The 19,672-nt window shown below is 44.9% G+C and overlaps 2 protein-coding genes across 2 annotated transcripts in view; both read left to right on the top strand.

The window, feature by feature from the left end:
- The window catches only part of LOC144136587 (uncharacterized), a 148,177-nt gene that overhangs the window by 25,763 nt on the left and 102,742 nt on the right, over nt 1-19,672 (top strand). The gene's annotated exons all lie outside the window — the stretch shown is intronic.
- LOC144116387 (uncharacterized) lies at nt 13,157-14,061 on the top strand. Its single transcript, XM_077651154.1, has one exon. It carries the CDS (start codon nt 13,204-13,206, stop codon nt 14,059-14,061), a length of 858 nt encoding a protein of 285 aa, XP_077507280.1. The 5' UTR covers nt 13,157-13,203.

The raw sequence follows: 19,672 nt of genomic DNA, 5'->3' as shown, positions 1-19,672 counted from the left end.
TTTTTTGCGCTTTGTTGTCTTTTACTTTATGGTTTTTATTGCGCTGATGTTTTTTTCTCTTACAATGTTTGCTTTGCAGTGTTTATAGTTTTACATTTGTTATCGTGTTGTATTAACTATTTTTACCGCTTATTAGTTTTGTGTTTCGTTTTTTTTTATTGTGATCTGTTATTTTAAACCAATGCCTGTGTCCCCCTTATTTCAATGAAGACCTGTGGGGATATTTCGAATAAAAAAATAAAAAATGCTGTGTGTTTGCAGCTTAGTCGAACTGATGGAGGCTGATGTATTTAAAAAAATCAATTCTCGGTTGCAGCAGCCGCATTTGGCTGGCCGATGAAGTGCGGAGAGTTCAATGCCAATAATATTTTCAGATGTTAACCAATCTAGAGGTCCCCAAACGGACACGTAAAGAAAACCGCAAGGAAGCAGGGCATGTACTCGCTTGTGGCGGGAAACTGTGCGCTTTCTCGATACCTTTGATCCAGAGCGCAGCAAAACGAGGCCAGAGACAAGAAAAAAGGAGACATATGTGGCTGTAACGGTACTCTGTCTTCTGCCGCTCTGACGCAACGGCGTCGGGTCTGACGCCCTAAATTCTTTTCCCCGGTCTTCTAGCTCCTTTGCAGAATCTATAGAACCGCCCCATCAGACCGACTACGAGCGGAACATCCTTTCTGTTTAAAAACGTTAGGAACATGTTCTACAGGTGAGAATTCTGAAACGAAAACCAGTGTATAACAAGAATTTCTTTCGTCTCATGCCTGTGCTTATGCGGTCTTGCGTTGAATAAGAGATCGGTGACGGTACTCAGTGAGATTCTCTACATCAAGAGCGCTACTTGACTGCATGGCCACCGCCGTAAAAAAGGCGTCCAATCCTGTTAGCCAACGAGCGAGGCGCCTACAAGTCGTGAAGAGCACTCATGTGAGGAATAGTTCTGTGTGTATGCACATAACACAGAACCTAAGTTTCCCTCCTGTCTGACCACTCACGATAATCTAAGAGGCAACAGTTAAGTCGTCTGCCGACCACTATGCCGACTTTATGCGCTAGAAGGTTTGCGAACTCGGCCTTAGGTAACTGTTGTAATTTATACATAAAAAGTGGACATACGGAAATTATTTCCAAGCCTTATTGCACGACAAGGATGCCGTTAAACGTTTGGTGCACTTCTGGACGTTTGGTGCTCCTGTGAAAATTGCGACAACATTGAAGCCCATCTCGCTGATAATTGTGTACGAAATACTTGCTCATCGGGGTCCTCAGCTGTTTCCCACCATGGATCAGGTCCATGAGAGGGAAAAGAGCCAGATGTGCCATTGTTCTGCAGACCTCCAGTATTGAAGAAGAAAAGGAACCGCAACTTGAGACAGGTCTTAGGACAGATAAGTGGGCGGCACAAGCGATACCGTTCGTTTGAACTGTCCACATCTCTTTCCTGAGTCCTATCCCCAGTAACGGTTCCTTTTTATTCTTCAACAAGTCGACCAACTAACCCAAAACTTTACCCTGTTGAACTTTATCGCCAAGTACAGTTCCCGGTAATATACATCGCCTCTTCTACTGCTTATCATTCAGAACTTATGGTTTTTAAGATGGCGTAGCCAAGTCTTTCCGATGCAGTGAGCAGTGAGCTGCACTCAGCGTCTGTTCGTTGCTTAGCCCCAAACGTGGTCGCACAAAAATACCAAGAGCAGACCGTAGCAAAAGGAAAAGGTTGAAATATTAGACGCGCGTCGCAGCCAGCGCGTGCGCTGAAGCGACGACTACGGCTACATGAAAGCCAGATGCTCTGAAATTAGCCACTTCTACGCCGGCCGACACCGCGCCTTCCGAGTGATATGTGGAGAGAGAATCGGCGTCACACACGCAATTCTACTCGTTGGCGGCGTCAACTATTCTTCGCCGTCCCTCGAGTACCTTCGACGGCCCGCACGACGCGCGTCCGCTCGTGACGGGCCGGCCCTTCGTCGTTCAGCAAGCTGCATACCATTGGGACGGAAAGTTTCACGAATTTCGTTCAGGCTCGGTGTGACGTTCGTCTCGAATCCAGGGTGATCATCACCTTTATTTGCCGAGAACGGAGCTAAAAGTATTTCATGCTTAAAAGATTAACTGGCGGGAGCCGAGACGTCCCAATATCAAACACGGTTGCGCCTGCTTTCATGGAGCAACTTGTGTCACTGTAAAGGAAGCTGTGAGGATGAGTAGACGCACTGTGTATGCGCGAAACCGCGTACATTGAACGTCATTCTAACCCACTGTAGATTAGGTTTAAAAAGGCTTTCATAAGCAACAGCGCTACGTGATCGGCTCGGCTATTGCGCCCTTGGCACAACGACTCATCTCTGCACGGGCACCTGCCAACTGGCAAACGAGCTCATGTTTGGACAACGCTTTTAATTCGGCCCCACATGCTGTGCTATGCTGGATTTACTCGTCTCTTTCAGTTTGCATTGAGCTGTGTGCTGCAAATTAACGTGCTCGGAGTGGCGTGGATAAAGATGCCAACAAAACACACGGGGTCTCCAACTAGCGCGCCATGACCGGCGCGTAAACTGCCGCGGCCACCTTGGCCGAGACGGCACAAGGGCGCTCTTGATTCAAGGGCCCGCGAGGCTCGATGCGGTGCAGATAGGCGTCTCCTCTACCGAGACACTTCCTCGTGCGCGACCGCGCGTGCCGCTTTCCGCCAAACGCGAACGGCCGGCGTCCGCTGCCTGGCCGCTCTCGCGTCTTGGCGTGCGGCGGCGCGAGCAACGACCGAGCCGGGCCATCCTCGCGTGCGCGCCGCTGTGTGCGCCAAAGTGCTATAACGCAGGCATAACAGAGGCTCGAGTTGGCCGCTTATAGCTTGTTCGCTTCCCACCCCGCCCTGCCGCTTTGCCGTCGGCCGCGGATCTGCGCCACGGGGTGAGCGCGAAATGAAGCCACGCGACCACCAAGTTCCCCCGTTGCATGCTCACTGTGAACACTTGCGCCGCTTGCACTGCGGGAAGTAAATGACGCAAAAACAAGGGCACTTAGAAGCGCTTCTTTGTTTATGTGGTGGCAAAGAGGGGTGGGGGAGATTCGAGCCTGGAAGCCGGTAACTTTGCGTCTCTATTTTCCTCGAGTGAGGAAGGACTAATCACACGTATACGTGGAAGTGAAATGCACGTGAGTGGCCTATCGCGTGTAGTGCTAGGAAAACGTGAGTCGCTTTTCTGCTTTTATCCACAGAGCATGCCTTATCCTGGAAAGTAGCAACATCGCTGGCCCTATACATGGCCGTGCTAGTATGCCACGACGGAAAGGGCTTCTGTATAGCGAGACAGAACTCCACTGCTTGCTGTCAGAGCGTTCTGAAATGATGAATTTGAATTGGGCAAGGAAAGTTGTTTTTATCCGTTGCACATTTTAGCACAACCCCTGTAGTGTCAGCGTTCGCGCTCATAGAGACTGAAACAATGCCGACCGCGTAATATAACAGCTGTGTGTGACTTCTTCTCATTACACCAAGTAAATATATTCTTCTTTTGGAAGTAGGAAATCCGCCCGGAAATTACACTTCTGGCCCCTCTTCTTGTGAGCGAAATTCCCACAGCCTTCGCGGTGCCCGCAAAGGAACTGAAAACAATCATGCCTAAAATAACATTTACTGAATCGCTACTGTCTTCTTAAGTTGCAGGAGCATGAGAGCACGCTACGTTTTAGTAATGTGTGAACCGCAGCGAGGAACAGAGACGAAATTCAGCACAGTGTTAATCTCGCTCCGTTTGTGCATGTCTTTTAACATACCCAACAATTCTGGACAAAACCGTATTTAAACGAGAAAGAATTAATGAATGCAATTTTTCGATATATTGGAAGATTTCACTCTAACAATCAATATATCTGTACATCTCCCTTCGGCAAGCTAGCATTTTTCTTGCTATAGCGTTTTTGCTATCGCCAAAAACATTCCCCGTTGGTTTTTTAAGGCAGTCTTAACTGCTCAATGCGGGCGACTGAAAAACTTTAAAAGAGAGATCTTGCTACGCACCTGATGAATGGACCATTACCTTCAATATTTCCCTAACAGAAGCTTACAATATTCTGAAATTCAAAAATTTTGTCCAAGAATGCTGGACATGAGACTGAAAATGGCGCACAAGCAGTTCCTCGTCCAGTCTGGGCTCAGAATGTCCTGTTTCTCTACTGTTTTACTTTATTTCAAAAATGCGAATGCCTAAGTATAGCATAATAGTCTTCAGAGACGACGGACAGGAAGAATTAAGTGAACGATCGCTATTTTATGCCTGAGATTAACGACCAGTTATAGCTGTAGTCGGCGGCCGCTCGAGAACGCGAGGAGGCCCTTAAATACAAGTTTCTACAGCCAGATATGCACACGACCTTCCAAAGCAAATGGAAGCCCAGGGACTACACTCTGTCGGCCTAGCCGATTTTAACGGCTGGAACTCAGAACACCACGTCCCTAACTGCGGATTCTGGTGTTCCGTACACCGAAGCCCCAGAGAAGCTCTCCCACCGAAATATTGGAAACGCGTTTTCCAAGCTCTAAAGTTCGGACTAAAACCAAGTATCACAAGATGACAATAGCTGCCAACAGCGCCACTTGCCTCGAGACTACATGTCTTAGTACCGGCGAGACGCCCTCACCTCCTCCCATTAACGTCCGGACAGACATGGATCTTCAGTCAGCAGTCGTTCATTTGTGTGCTGGGAGGCACAACTCGAGGTGATCAGCGTATGCTTTACTGGGTTCCCTTTCTCCCGGCTACGTTCTTCAATCTCCTGAAACATTAAACTATAATACCCAAAAGCCCCAAACGAGTGAGGTTGGTGGGGCTTGCAGGTGTGTCTACGTGCGATGATCGCAAAGTGGTTTCTTAACTTCCGCGTTCCCTGACAACCAGCATGGGAATGGTAAATTGAAGGGGTTAATGACTGCGCTAATGTAGTCGGTAGGGTGGGTGCCCTTGCTGCGGAAACTTTGCTAATACGCTGCACCAGTCACGGGCCTAGGTGCTCTGAGCACTTCAGAGGCACACTGAGCTCAAAAATAATTTAGCATTTAAACCTCTACACTAGCTGCCCGTAGCTAGTGAAAACTCTTGAAGCAGCCTAGCAGGTCTCACCCTCCAGCATCCAAAAATCTGGAATATCTCGCTGTTCACGATCAGGTTTAACAAAAATCTTGCCGAGAGGGTCACATCGAGAGACACACACACACTGGCTTTTTATAAGTGTGCCTTAATACATGCTCTCACAGACGCTCAATGGAATGCCAAGAAAAGAAATCAGTAGGGTACACAAGCGGGATCGTATAATCTACCATCTCACAAAGGCGTTCAGTTCACTGCGTCCATCAAGTGCTGTTCACGCTAGCTGCGATTTTTCTGCCGCTTCGGCGGCGCACTGCCACTTAAGGTAATCAAGTACAACACACGAAATGAATTGAAATTAAATCTTGATCCACATTTTTTTTTTCAGAAATCTTCATTTTCATTCATATTCACAGAGGCGCAGAGAAAACGCTCGCACTGGGGCTTGGTTGCGCGCCTGCGCCCCCGGGGTACAAGATTTCAAATATTGTTACATACCATTTATAACAACAACATAAAGAAATGCAACACATTTGAGGAAAATAAGCGAGAAACAAAGTACAGAAAAAGCATCAAAGAATAAAAGGTGAGACAAACATTTTAAAAACGTTTATGAGCTCGACACAAGTTATTTAGTAATGATAGCAATTAATAACTGAGCGTTTGGCTCTGTAATTACTGCGTATGTGGAGTTGTGGAGTTGCTTCTTTTACCCCGTTTCATTAAGATGCTATTATATTGCTGCGATATTGGAATTATATTCAAACATTTAAAAAGATTTAGCCGTGCCGTCGTGCGGAAAGTTAGAAATGCTGCTTATTGCTCTTTGCTGAACTATATTCAGCCTGTCTAGATTTGAGTGTTGCAGCCGCAGAGAGTAAAACAATAATTTACAGTAGACGTGAGCATTGCATTACACAGAATTAGTGCTATGTTTTGGGGTATAAAAAAGCGCAGTTACATACTATACCTGCTGTTTTTGATTACTAGAGCAGATAGCAGTCCTATCAGTATGTATTGTCCACGATAAATGTTTTTCAAAATAGACCTCCACAGGGGCAAGTTTTAAAGGCGCCAACTCAATCACAAGGGAAAGATCAGTATAGCTCAGTGATTAATTTCTTGGTCTAAAAGCTCTGCTTTTGTCTTTTTTATGTTTACAGCAAGTGAGTTTATGATGGACTAATTATTTAAAAGGCGTAGGCACTCCACTTCTTGCTCGCTAGGATCTTTAGGGCTACCGTTTAAGCTACTGCTCCCTTGTGTGGTTAACGACGACGCAGACAAATCGAGATTCCCTCCTTGCAATTCAAAAGCGGGCATGACGAGCTGTTGGGAAAATACAGTTATTGCGCAGCTGCCGGCCTTTGTTTAGGTCTTATGGAATATTAGAAATAAGTAAACTGCACACATACAAACTATGTCTCGAAATATTACGCCAGTACAAACTAGACAAAATAACCTTCGAAACCAACTATCACACTAAACTTAGCACATACGAATTTCGAAAACAATGTATGGAAACACCTCGTGTACGCACAAATTATGGTTTTCAGAGGTTAGGACGGCAAATTCCTGACTTAATTAACCAATACCCTAATATTCTGGATACTGCACGCACTACCCCCTCTATACGTAAATACAAAATGTTAATTAAAGCAATGCTCATAAATGAACCTTAAAGATAAAAACTTAACGTATACCTATCACTAGTGTATGTTTTGTAAATATTGCTATGGTCGAATTCTGGTTAATGTATGCTGTGTGTGTTTTGTAAAGCCAGTGTTTTGTAAAGATGTCTTAATATATTGTGTAAAATACTGAAAGTGTGTTCTATTATGTAATGCTCTTCTTGATTTTGTGTAGCCGGTGGTGCCGCCTGTCATCCGGGTGGCGTGGCCTCGTCAGGCAATGTATGCCTTTTGCCACGTCACCCTGGACAACCTCTTCGTTGTCTGAAATAAATTCTGAATGAATGAATGAATAAAAAAGAGATTCGTATCATCAGCATATAATACGAAAGTTTGGTGTCGTTCAATGAAAACGATGCCGTGTATAAATTATAAGAAGTAATAGCCCCAATTAGCTTCCGTGCGGAACTTGAGCTGAAACTGATTTTAGGCGAGATAATTCATTGTTTAATATAATTTGTCTGCGAGATGATAGATAGGAGATATAACAGATATATGATGACAGACAGAAAAATGTAAAAAATACACAGAGGCTGTAAAAGTAGAGTTTATCAACCACTGTTTTATGATTTCTGAAATTAAATGCCTTTGAGTTATCTAGAAATATATACTATAGCTATACACTGCTGCTCATAGTACATTAAGATTAGTAATTTTTGAATTAAACGCGTTGTTTTGACAAAAGGTCCGTTCTAAAACCGTGCTGATGGGGTGTCAGCAAGTTATATTTCGTTCAAAAGCTAACGATTCGTTTGTGCAGTAGTTTCTCAAGACATTTTGAAAACAATGAGCGTATTGTTGTAGGGTGATAGTTGGACAAATTGGCTCTGTCACCTCATTCAAAATTGACTGTCACCCTAGGAACAGGCATGGCTTAGGGAAAACTTCCTGCAGAAAGCAAAGGTTGAAGATATATTCTGAAACAGCGCAAATAAGGTAGATCATTTACGTCCGGTGAAATGCTGCTTCGAAGAGCACAAAAACAGCTTTCAATTTCATTATGGTTCGTTGGAGACAACAAAACAGTAGAATAATTTTCTAATTTGAGATAACTCATGGAACCAGGATTACGGTCACTCTTAGATAATAAGCACACGAAGTAATTATTGAAAACATCTGCCACGTTTTTCCTCCGAGAGTTTCGAATCTTGTGCTAAAATTTCTAGCTGATCGGATTCTGCACACTAAGTTTTATAATTCGATTTATTTGTTTCCATGTGAAGTTGGTTCAGTTTGAGGTATTGCGAGTGAGCAGTTTATCGCTTATTCTTTCTTTGTCGAAGGAATGGATTCATACGTATTTAACATTGGCTAAATCGTCGGCGGGCCTAGTTTAAAACAACTGCTCAGTAGGATAGTATTTATTTTGTATCATATTAAACATAATCTATTCACTTAGCGGGCCTCTTGGTGGTTTGTTAAGGGAAGCATTTAACGCATAAACATTTTAATGGGCCAATATATGCGCCATACGCTTTTTGGGATCGGTGGTGTTGCATATGTAATTCCAGTCTGCATTTCTTGTTTTATTTCGGAAGTTCTCTACAGTGTGTTTTTTGTTATGCGCAAATATGCCGTAAAACGAGACTTTCAACTCTGAGAGACCATTGGCCACACGACACACAGAAAAACTCGCAAATGATCGCTAACTTGTGCCAGCACCGCTCCAGAATTGGTAAGTTGTGCTGGTACATTAGTAGGGAAAACATCAATTGATGTGTGATCCGCCGCTGTGGCTCAGTGGCTTTTGCGTTTGGCTGCTTTTCCTAAGGTCGCGAGTTCAATCCCGACCATGTCGGCCGTATTTCAACGGAGGCGAAGTACAAAACGTATGCTGTGCGTTGTCAACACGCGTTAACGTACACCAAAGGGTACAAATTAATCCGGAGCCCTTCACTATGCCGTCCCTCTTTGCTCACGGGTCACTGCGAAACATTAAACCATATAATTTATAATCTACAATCAATTGATGTCAACTTTTGCGATCGCATTGGATTTTTGTGTTGTTGGTAAGGCTCTAACATTCGAACGACATGTTTATTTTTGTTTCTCGCAGATGAAGAAAGAGAAGTTGAAATTAATGTCACCGCGCAGCATTACACTGTACGTGTTTTTTTGTCCTTTCAGGAGGAACGAAGACCGGTACTCTCCGGAGACGAAGTTTAGTCAACGAAAAGCCTAACTACAGGACGAAGCAGCCCTCTGCAGATTTTAAGGAGTAAAAGTTCAGCCGGCGGTAGAAAAGACACGAACTTTAGGATGAACGACATCATTTTTAGTCCCCTCTCTGTTGCTCTGTTCTTCTCTAGGTCATCACATTTTCTGCTTATGAAATTGCGGATTTTTGTAGTCGAAGAACCCGAGATTACGCGTTAACACCTCTTTTTGGGCTAGTTGGTGCATACTTGAATTGTTGAAAAAATAGCGCCAAACCATGCAAACAACTAAGGAAGACCGAAGCGCCTGTGTCTCGTCTCGTCTTCGTTCTTTCTTGTCGTTTGCATGGTTTGGCGCTATTTTTTCAACAATTCGAGAGTACGCAAGGAGTAAAAAAACTAATGAGGCAAGGTCGTTCATGAAGAATAACCTTGTGGCTATCCAAGCGGATACCAAAACTGCTGCTTCAATAAAGAAATGCCCAGTGGCGTCAGAATCATTGGCTGAGAATGCGGTCATATGTATACGACGCTTTTCTAAACACGTATTAGGGTGAGTTGCGTGGTGACTTAAATAATATCATCATCATCAACAGCCCACCGCAAGACAAAAGTCTCTCCCATATCTATCCAATTAACCCTGTCCTGTACCAGCTTCTGCCACTCTATCCCCGCAAACTCATCTACTACGCCCATCTAACTTTCTGCCGCCCCCTGCTATGCTTGCCTTGTCTTGGAATCCATTCCATTGCCCCAAGGGACCATCGGTTATCTATGTTGCCTTCGCATTACATGCCCTGCCCAAGCCCATTTCTTTTTTCTTTATTTCGACTAGGATGTCAAAAACCCGCGTTTGTTCCTTGACTCACTATGCTCTCTTCCTGTCTCTTACGTTGCACATGTCATTAGACACTTTTAATTGGACGTACGCAGTGAGCTTGCGCACGCAACGACACTGCGGGTAACAAATGAGCATTCGCAGAACGTAACGTATCTAGCCGCGCATTGCGGACGCCCGCCCGCTAAAAAGCATAGCGTAGCGTGCGCAACGTGGGACGCTACGTGCTGCGTAGAGAACATGGCGGCGACCATCCCGCCCGCTTCGGAATAAATACTGTCGCCGCTTGATTCTCTTACGCAATAGCTCACTGAAATGGTAGCGGTTCGCTTTTATTTCCCCTACTCTTGCCCACACGTACCGGTATAAGCGATAACTAGCCCCTGTTTTCCAGATAATTTGGCGATTTTCAAGCTCCTAGGCCTAACTAAATGCGGTGTGTTTTCCTCGTAGCAACGACACCTGGTGAAGCAGTTTTCTAGCTTTTACTCAGTTCTTACATTTTCTTCGGTTTGCATAGTTTTTATTCATAGGAACAAAAAGAAGGCTCGCAATTCACTCACCCTAGTTATCAGTAATCACATATGAAAATTTCTTCAACTAAGCGTTGAAGTGCTTTGACGTCTTGTCACTAGATGACGCTACTGTTTACGCGTTCGCGTGGGGGACGCTACGGCACGGCCAACTAAATGTTTCGTGTTTACGCTATTAACAGCGTACGCAACGCAGTAAGAGATGCGTACGCAAGCTTACTGCGTACGCCCCAACTAAAAGTGTCGATTTTCCTTTCCATAGCTCGCCGCGGTGTCCTCAAGTTGAACCGTTTTCATTAGCCTCCACGTTAGTACAGGTAAGATACTGCTGTAGTATATCTTTCTGCTGACGGATAGTGGCAAACTGCCATTCATCTGAGAGTAGCCGCCAAATGCGTTGCGCTCCAATCCTATTTCTCTAATGGATATGCGCTTTTAGTATATCGTTTCATGCTGTTTGGTAGCGATGCGGTGCCCTGTAGCAAACGTCCCGTTGTCGTCGCGGCACCGTGAACTCCGCACCGCCCGGCGCAATGAGCCAGTAAGCAATTTTTTATCGCCATTCTCAGCAGAAAGACGAGACCATACACGAGGGGCGGTGGCCGAGAGGAAAGAAAACCGCGTTGAGACGGCGCCAGAAGGCATCGAGTGGATTTTGCCACGATCACGGCAGCGCCGGCGGCGAAGCACTCTGCGTCGATACACACGCGGCTCATTCACATTTTTTTGCACGAACAACGCCGTTATAAGCGCTTTGTCTAATTTGTAAGACTTATGAAAGCCTTCTGCTGATGCGTATGACATTTATACATCCCTACATTGCACGAATTATAGCAATACGGTCGATAAATCGCCAGTTGGCCACACATACCTTTTCCATGCTTCATATGCCTATAACCCACGTATTCGGAAGGCTGGATAGGCTGCAGCGCCAAGCTTTCATGTGACGCTGTCAGTGGGAGCCGCATGTTTCTTGGCAACTTGTTTCTTCCTTTACAGTGCGATGGAGTGGGCCTCGTTCATTTATGTGAGCGTCAACTTGGGTCACGTTTTTTTTAAATTAGAAAAATTCTTGTTTTTGGTAGCTGTGCTTATTAGGCATTCTAGTGCTCATTTTCTTTATCTATTCACACTGACTTGAGGATTCCATGAGAAAGTTGCCGATACCTTTAGTTTTCTCACTGTGCGCTTTTCTTTACATTACTTGTATGGCCTCGCCGGAAGGAAGATGACTCGGGTTCTTAATAAATCTTTATTCTCAATACCGTTGTATCTGCAACGTGTTATGTGAATGTGTAATAAATCTGCTGCAAAAGCGTTATTTTTTGAATTTAACTCATCGACCCTTCCTGTAAAGGCATGGCTTCAATCAAGCTAAGGAGATGTTTGTGCCATGGACAGTGAATTACGGCCTCTGCAATTCGCCAGAGACTATTGATAATTGTTTCGTTCTGGGCCATGATGATATGTTCTGCTGAGCATATTGCAACGAACGCCTAAAAGGACGTTAAAATAACACTGTATAATATTATATTTTGCCAGTTGAGGAAAACTGTGCTGGGCAATGTGATCTCTCTGTCTTGGTGGGACGATTCAGTCTTTGCAAGAGCCGAATGATGGACCGATACGCCAAATCACCACGATCATCGAAGTCAGGATTCCGAGAGTAGTGAGCTTAGGTCCGGGAATCATATACTGCGCTGGAAGATCTTCCTAGCTGGCTACCCATCTAGATGCATGTGTGTGCCTCCCAGAATTTTGATTTTTGTGATGGTGGTGAACTGTAAGGGGGTGCGGCAAGCTCGTATTATGCAGCCCAGCGATTTGAGGCTCGAGTATGTTGGTTTTTTTCCCTTCTTTAGCAGTTTTTACATGTAAGAAAAAAAGCGGTTGTCCAAGTAAAGAAAAAAAACGTTTCGGTTTTCTAGTGGATCGCGCGCCTGGCTGTCAACCGAGGAGGCAGCGGTTCGATCCCCACCGCGGTAACGAAGATTGTTTTCTTCCTGAAGCTGTTGATCTATTTTGATGAACAGTTGCACCCATAGTTGCAACCCGCGGGATAATTCGTAGCAGAATATCAGTTAATCCGTTTAAAGAAAGATCAAATGATGGTGGCAGTGCGGTTCGTCTCCAAAAGAACCAACCTTTTGTCTGAAAGGACGAAAGGTCGCCCAGGGTGTAGGTTTAAATATTTTCCTTTACCCAAAACAGGATTTTATCTACAAATTACAAAAAAGCAAAACATTGTTTCACATTGGACAGGGTATACAGCTGAAAATACGTGACGGCCAGATTTAAGAAACTTTTCCTGTAATTTTCGTGTGTTTTTCAGAATTATGGACTGAGGCAGCGCTAGAAGCATTTCTTTCTAGATATGAACACCCCACCCCGTAGCGTACCAGTTTCCGTGGCTCAGTATCTTTTCTATACCACGTTTTAGATATCATAATAACGTCGAAGGACGAACTTCGAGCGTCGAGCATCAGAAGATTGCAGGTTCGGGTCCTGTCGCGGACGCCAGGTGGGCTCGGTGACTGCACCTCAGCGCAGCCATCTAATCCGCTGATCTTTGCGAAGCAGACGATCAACCAGCTGTTCGTCAGCCTACTGTTGCCGACCTTGGCAAGCCTTCTTTCGGGTGCGTCGTTTGACTGCGCACCACCATGCTCCAGTGACGAGCCGGGACGCTACCGCTTGCCGCTCGTCAGCTGCCCGCCCCGGATGACTGCTGCCACAACGGAGGAACAGTGGCTGCCGGCGCCGAAGGAATCTTGGACGGCCGCATCATCACGGACATCAACAGCTTCCCCCCATATAAAAGCACCCCCGGCACCGTTCTGTGGGCTCGGTGACTGCACCTCAGCGCAGCCATCTAATCCGCTGATCTTTGCGATGCAGGTTAGTAAATCATATACCTTATTTGCCAAAAGATCAAGCAATTATATTCTGGTGCAGTTCCCGAGCCCACAGTGCTGTGTTGCCATTGCCGCCGAGTGTGTCACTGTTGTTCATTCTTTGCTATTGGTATCAGGAGATATCGAAACTAACCCTGGTCCTAACGACAGCAGTGCAGTACTCGCGGAACTCCAGAAACTAACCGCAGGCCAAACCCAACTAATAGCCGAAGTACAAGGTCTGAAATCCCAGCTCACTACTACGGATAAGACAATAACTGATTTAAGCAATCGTATGACCGACCTGGAAACACACTACCAAGCACTACTTCCCCTTCGAAACGACATTGAAAAGATGCAGGCTGACACAAGCAACGTGGCGCGTATAATCCAGGAACTAGAAACCCGCATAGAGGACGCTGAAAACAGGTCACGCCGTAACAATCTCATATTCTATGGTATCCCTGACACTACTGATAGCGAAACGTGGGCAGAATCTGAAAAACTAATCATTGATGTTTGCCGTAATAACCTTCAAATAACTGTGGAACCTCACGAAATAGAAAGAGCTCATCGCCTCGGTCGTCACTCCCAAGATAAAAATCGTCCCATAATCGTGAAATTCACAAGTAGCAAAACTAAAGAATCCATCCTATCAAATGGGCAAAATCTGAAAGACACGGTTTATAGTGTTGGAGAGGACTTCGCGCATGCCGTTCGTCACGCGCGAAAACAACTTGTTGCATTTGCTAAAGCCAGGTCTGCCAAATTTTTCTTGCGATTTAAAACACTTCACATCGGCTTGAACCGTTATATTTTTGACACTTCATCTAACACCGTCAAGCAAATCGCGTAGCAATCGTCCCTTCACCCTACACCAATAAAACGCCAGCGTGCGACACCCTCAAATGTTCCCTCAAATGTACTCTCGTTTTCCGTGATATTCACTAACATCCGCAGCTTCCTGCCAAAGCGTGAACTCATATCCAATGTAATTTTGTCATCCAGGAGCAATATACTTATACTAACTGAAACTTGGTTAAACAGTAACGTGTCCGACGCTGAAGTTTTAACTGACTTACCCGAATTCAACGTCTACCGAAACGATCGAAAAAACTCACGGGGGGGGCGGTGTTCTTGTTGCAATTCACCGAGGTATATCATGCTCTATTGCACACGCCACATCTGATATGGAATCATTATGGCTAATTATTCGCACTCCCCCTGTAACAGTACTTCTCGGCGTTTGTTATAGGCCCCCGCAGTCAAATCCAAACTTCTGTCGACATCTGAATGATACTATAAATCATCTTGTTGTTAAATACCCAAATGCGCGCATTCTCTTTTTCGGGGACTTCAATTATCCGGACATTGATTGGCAGAGTTTAGGCACTTCCTCATTAACATGCAATACAGAGGCCAAGAACTTCATTGATGTCTGTTTAAATTTTAACCTTGCACAGTTAGTCTCGGAACCTACTCGCACCACGCATGCAACCGCAAACACACTTGCCCTAATACTAACTAATAGCCTTGAGTACCTATCATCCATTAGTTATCTTCCAGAAATCAGCGACCATAAAATCTTACATGCTCTATTTTCATTTACCCCAGCTCAGAAGCACCCATCCAGAAAAACAATAAATCTTTACGATAAAGGGAATTACGATGCAATAACTGAAGACATTAACATGTTTTTTTCAGAGTACCAATCCACATTCGACACTCACTCTGTTCACGAAAACTGGTTGATATTCAAAAATAAGTTAAATATGCTCTCTAATATGTTTATCCCCAGGGTATCTTTCCAAAATAACCGCAATAAATCATGGTTTACTAAGCATCTAAAACGTCTAGAAAACAAGAAGAAACGCCTGTTTCGTACAGCCAAACACACTGATAATCAAGCCACTTGGGAAAAATACCTTGCATCTGAGAAATCATACTTACTTGCAGTTCGTAGCGCCAGGCGCTCATTTTATCACACTGACTTACCGAAACTACTAATCAGCAATCCTAGACAATTCTGGCGGGTATTAAATCCTAAGCACACTCATGATATTACACTGACTAGCGACTTGCACGAAGCGGTTACTGACCATGAATGCGCAGAAATATTTAATAACGCCTTTGTATCTGTTTTCACGAGTGAATTTGACATGCCTTCACAGTTACCATCGCTCAACACAGAAGCCATCATGCCAGCTATCACATTATTCACAGATGGTATCGCTTCCATAATTGATAACATGAAACTCTCATCATCAGCTGGTATGGACATGATTAATACAAAACTGCTTAAAAATGTGAAATCAACATGTGCAGCCTACTTATCTTTGATCTTTTCGCAATTGCTCTCTTCAGGGATCATTCCAGATGACTGGAAAACAGGGAAGGTCGTTCCAGTCCACAAATCAGGTAACAGAGACTCCCCCATGAATTATCGCCCCATTTCACTAACTAGCGTACCCTGCAAAATCATGGAACATGTCATCTACTCTCAAATTATAAATTTCTTAGACTCAAATGATTTCTTCCATTCTTCACAACATGGGTTTCGTAAGGGCCTCTCTTGTGAAACCCAATTAGCGTTGTTCCTTCACGACTTGCACTAATCTTGACCGTAACAGACTGATGCCATATTTCTAGATTTTGCGAAAGCTTTTGATAAAATTCCCCACCGTCGTTTACTAGTAAAACTTGCACAGCTGAACTTACATCCTAACATACTACAGTGGATTGAGCAGTTTCTCACTAATCGTTCTCAATCAGTGTTTGCTAACGATCACCTGTCTAACAGCCTCCCGGTTACTTCGGGCGCTCCGCAAGGATCTGTACTCGGTCCATTACTCTTTTTAATATATATTAATGATTTACCTGACAACGTTTCCTGTAGTATTCGAATGTTTGCTGACGACTGTGTTATTTACCGCACTATTAATAACTCTCGCGATCAACTTAGTCTTCAAACTGATCTTAACAGCGTACTTAATTGGTGTAACAACTGGCTCATGTCCCTAAATCCTAATAAATGCAAACTCTTATCCTTCTCTCGTCGCCATAGCCCGCATCGCTTCCAATATTCCATTTCTAACACCTCGATTGATTCAATATCATCTTATAAGTATCTAGGAGTCACCTTGTCTTATGATTTATCTTGGCGCACACATATTGGCAACATCATTTCAGCATCGAATAAAACACTTGGTTTTCTCAAGCGCCATCTCCGCCTTGCCCCTCAACACGTAAAATTACTCGCATATAAATCGCTCATCAGACCAAAATTAGAATATGCCTCTGCCATATGGAGCCCGTACCAAACTTATTTAATTAATGCATTAGAAGCTGTCCAAAACCGTGCCACTCGATTCATCCACTCTTCATACTCATATGACGTCAGCATTTCTTCATTGAAAGCATTATCAGGACTACCGCCCCTTCCCTTCCGTCGTCGCATTTCAAGTCTCACCCTTTATCACAAATTATTTCATTCTTCCCTCAATCGGTCACCGTATATCACAACTGCCGCACGCATATCTCACCGCACCAGTCATCCCCTACAAGTTGCCCGGCCGCCATCGCATACTGCCACCTTTTCTGCTTCATTTTTCTTTCGAGCAGCAACGGACTGGAACGGCCTACCCCGTGACATCAACATCGCTTCATCCTCTACTTTTCAAGAACATGTAACCGATCACCTTCAGTGCTAAATAATATTCGCTGTTTTGTTTGCTCATTTCATTAAAATCATACCCCTTATGTAATACCCCCGATACAAGGGGGCCTTTAAGGTAAATAAACTGAACTGACAACTTGATCGTCTTGGTTAACTAGGGATAGTGCGTTTAGATGAATGGCGGAGCGTTCTTGTTCTTTGCTTACAGAGAAGAATTATCATTCGATGAAAAGAAATTCTAGAATATCGAAAAAAAGACAAACACGAAAAGCGTGAGTGCCTAAACCACTTCATCGAGCTCTTTCAGGCAAACAGTCTTGACCAATTGCAAAGTTTCATCCGTTATAGCTAGAATTTGGCCATTTCATGCGCAGACAAACTTTCAGCGTTTTTCTTTTTTACACGAAATTGCCATTCCGAGGAGTTGTTCTGGGGTGCGCGGCACAACTTCTCGTTTATGCAGACAAGAGTTTGTTCACAGCAATGATAAAGGTATTTTGCAGTAATTTCAGTTCGTTTCGTTTTTATTAGAGCGGTGTCCCGTTCCGAGCGATTGCGAAGGCTGCGCGATGCGGTCCGGGGTAGTTGTGTTCTTAACAGGAACACGGTGACAAGCATCAATGTCATCGAGCATTGTAGACTCATTTATTGCAACACCAACCTTTTGCAATGTGCCCTGAAGGTACTCAGTTTTCGTTTCTGTAACACCGTTAATCTCAGAATTCTTTATCCTGCAATATTTATCTAAACCAGTGCACCGCTTTTCAGAATGTGCCGGAAGTCTTTTCAACGCATCTCATTCGGAAGGCAGTGCAGCGTTTTTCAGTTTTGACAGCCTTACTGTCTTCCTTCAGGTCGGAAAACTCAGAACCTATGCCATCAAATATTTTGCAGCAAAACTCAGCACTGTAGTAGATAATTCTGCAACCTATCTGAAAGCCCCTTTCGACTGAGATACGCAATGCCACAATTTTTTTGAACTCATTTCGAAGTTTTTCACGTAGCTTCTCAATACCACTAGGCATAATTCACAGGAAGCTTCAATATGGCAGCGACAGCGGCAAGAATACAAAGGTTACGACAAAAATAAAATGACGCAGAAGCAGCAAAACGACACTAATTGGCGAGAAAAAGTTCTGCTGGGTAACGATCTGCTCCGCTGCCACTGTCGTTCCCAAGTGAATTGGGCGCTGGTCCCTGGGGTTTATCGACGCGATAGCCTCTGGTGGTGGTTCTTTGCAGATGCAGCTCTCTGATGCAACGACCGGATGCATTCGCGACATACTTGGGACCGCTTTGCAGTAACGACTCAAAAATGTTTTTTGCGAGAGGTGACACAGTTTTTAGTAGGCCCTATAGCGCGCACTTTATTTAAGAAAATCGAGTTTTGAAATGACATGACCGTTACAACACGACATAAAACCCAAACTTCCTACGAGCAACCCCACCGTCAATGGCATCACATCATGGCAGTCAAGCCTTTCTGTGTTGCCGTTTGGCATGACTGACATTTTGGAAACGGTTCATTGCCGTATAACGTCGACCTTTATGTTACAAAAAGGGTGGGGATCGACCTATACGAGGAGCGCGCGAAGCCAACATATTTAGGTGGCATAAGGTAGTTTCGGTCGAGCCGTGGGTAGCACGCACGCCGTGCAGGTGCCCGTTCGCGCCAGGATGCATGGAGTTGAATGAGCAAAAAATATAAACTAAATAAATTTCAACCAAATCGGTTCCGCTAACAAAAACTCGAACAGCGATCCGGTTCCCCGGTTCGTCCGCGCTGTCCATCACTTTCACAGAAGAGCGGTATGTAGCGCGAGGGCAAATTTTCGGTTAACGACAACTTCCGTTAACTTCCGACGCATGCGTCGCTCCGGAATCCGAAACTAAAGGCCCGCTGGTGGTTCGGCATGCCACTCCTTCTCTTTCTGTTTATTATTACTGTTATCGTTATTGTTATTAAATATATGAAACCACTACTACTACTACTACGCTGGCCAGCCGGGCCCCACGCAAGTTTGAGAGGCGTAGAAGGTGCTCTGTGTTACCGCCTTTCATCTCCTTTCGCCTCTGACTGCTGGCCTTGCAGCGCCGTTGTTGCGCGTCCGTTACTTTTAGAGGGGCATGTCACGATGGCAGCGATGAACCGCTCAGAGAGCGACGACAGGTAAAGCGGACGCACTTATGAACGTCACCTCATGCTTGCACCAACAGCAAGTTTTTAATTTTCGCTAACATGAAACTCGACTGCGCGTTAAGATCGGGTAATTACCGTAATCGTCGCACATGGATTTCAGCGCAGCATGGGAGAGTGGTGATGATATCTGTGGGTGACAAGAAATGCGGGCTCGGTCAAGATGAGCCCCACCGCCACTATCACTGCTAATTGAAGGGGTCGCTGGTCCACCGGCGCTGATGCAGACGATGACTTGTGGTGGTATAGTTTCCTGACGCGACTACTGTGTGAACTCGCTAACCACTTTGGCGCCGCAGGCGTTGCAGCGATGTCAAAAAAAAAGTTCTTTACAAAAGGTGGTAATTACTGCACGTGGATTTCGGCACAACATGGCAGACCGGCGACGATATCTGTGGGCGACAAGAAATGCGTGCTCGGTCCGGATCTGCACCGCTACCACTGGCACTTCCACGGTTTGTTAAAATCGCAGCTAGGATAATATGGGCAAAGTCAGCGATGACCGGCAGCTCAGTGCAAGCATCCAGGGCCGAACGTCCTCCCATTCTGCGCAGACTTAAAATTGTCACGGCGTTTTTACTCCCGGCTGCACGT

Source organism: Amblyomma americanum, chromosome 1, assembly GCF_052857255.1.
Source record: "Amblyomma americanum isolate KBUSLIRL-KWMA chromosome 1, ASM5285725v1, whole genome shotgun sequence".
Classification (NCBI taxonomy): domain Eukaryota; kingdom Metazoa; phylum Arthropoda; class Arachnida; order Ixodida; family Ixodidae; genus Amblyomma; species Amblyomma americanum.
Note: the sequence above shows the minus strand (reverse complement) of the source record. Positions and strands in the feature narration are given on the sequence as shown.

Bases quoted from the DNA above. Each gene is read 5' to 3' on its own strand.
- LOC144116387 (XM_077651154.1), top strand. From the start codon at position 13,204: ATGCAGGTTAGTAAATCATATACCTTATTTGCCAAAAGATCAAGCAAT.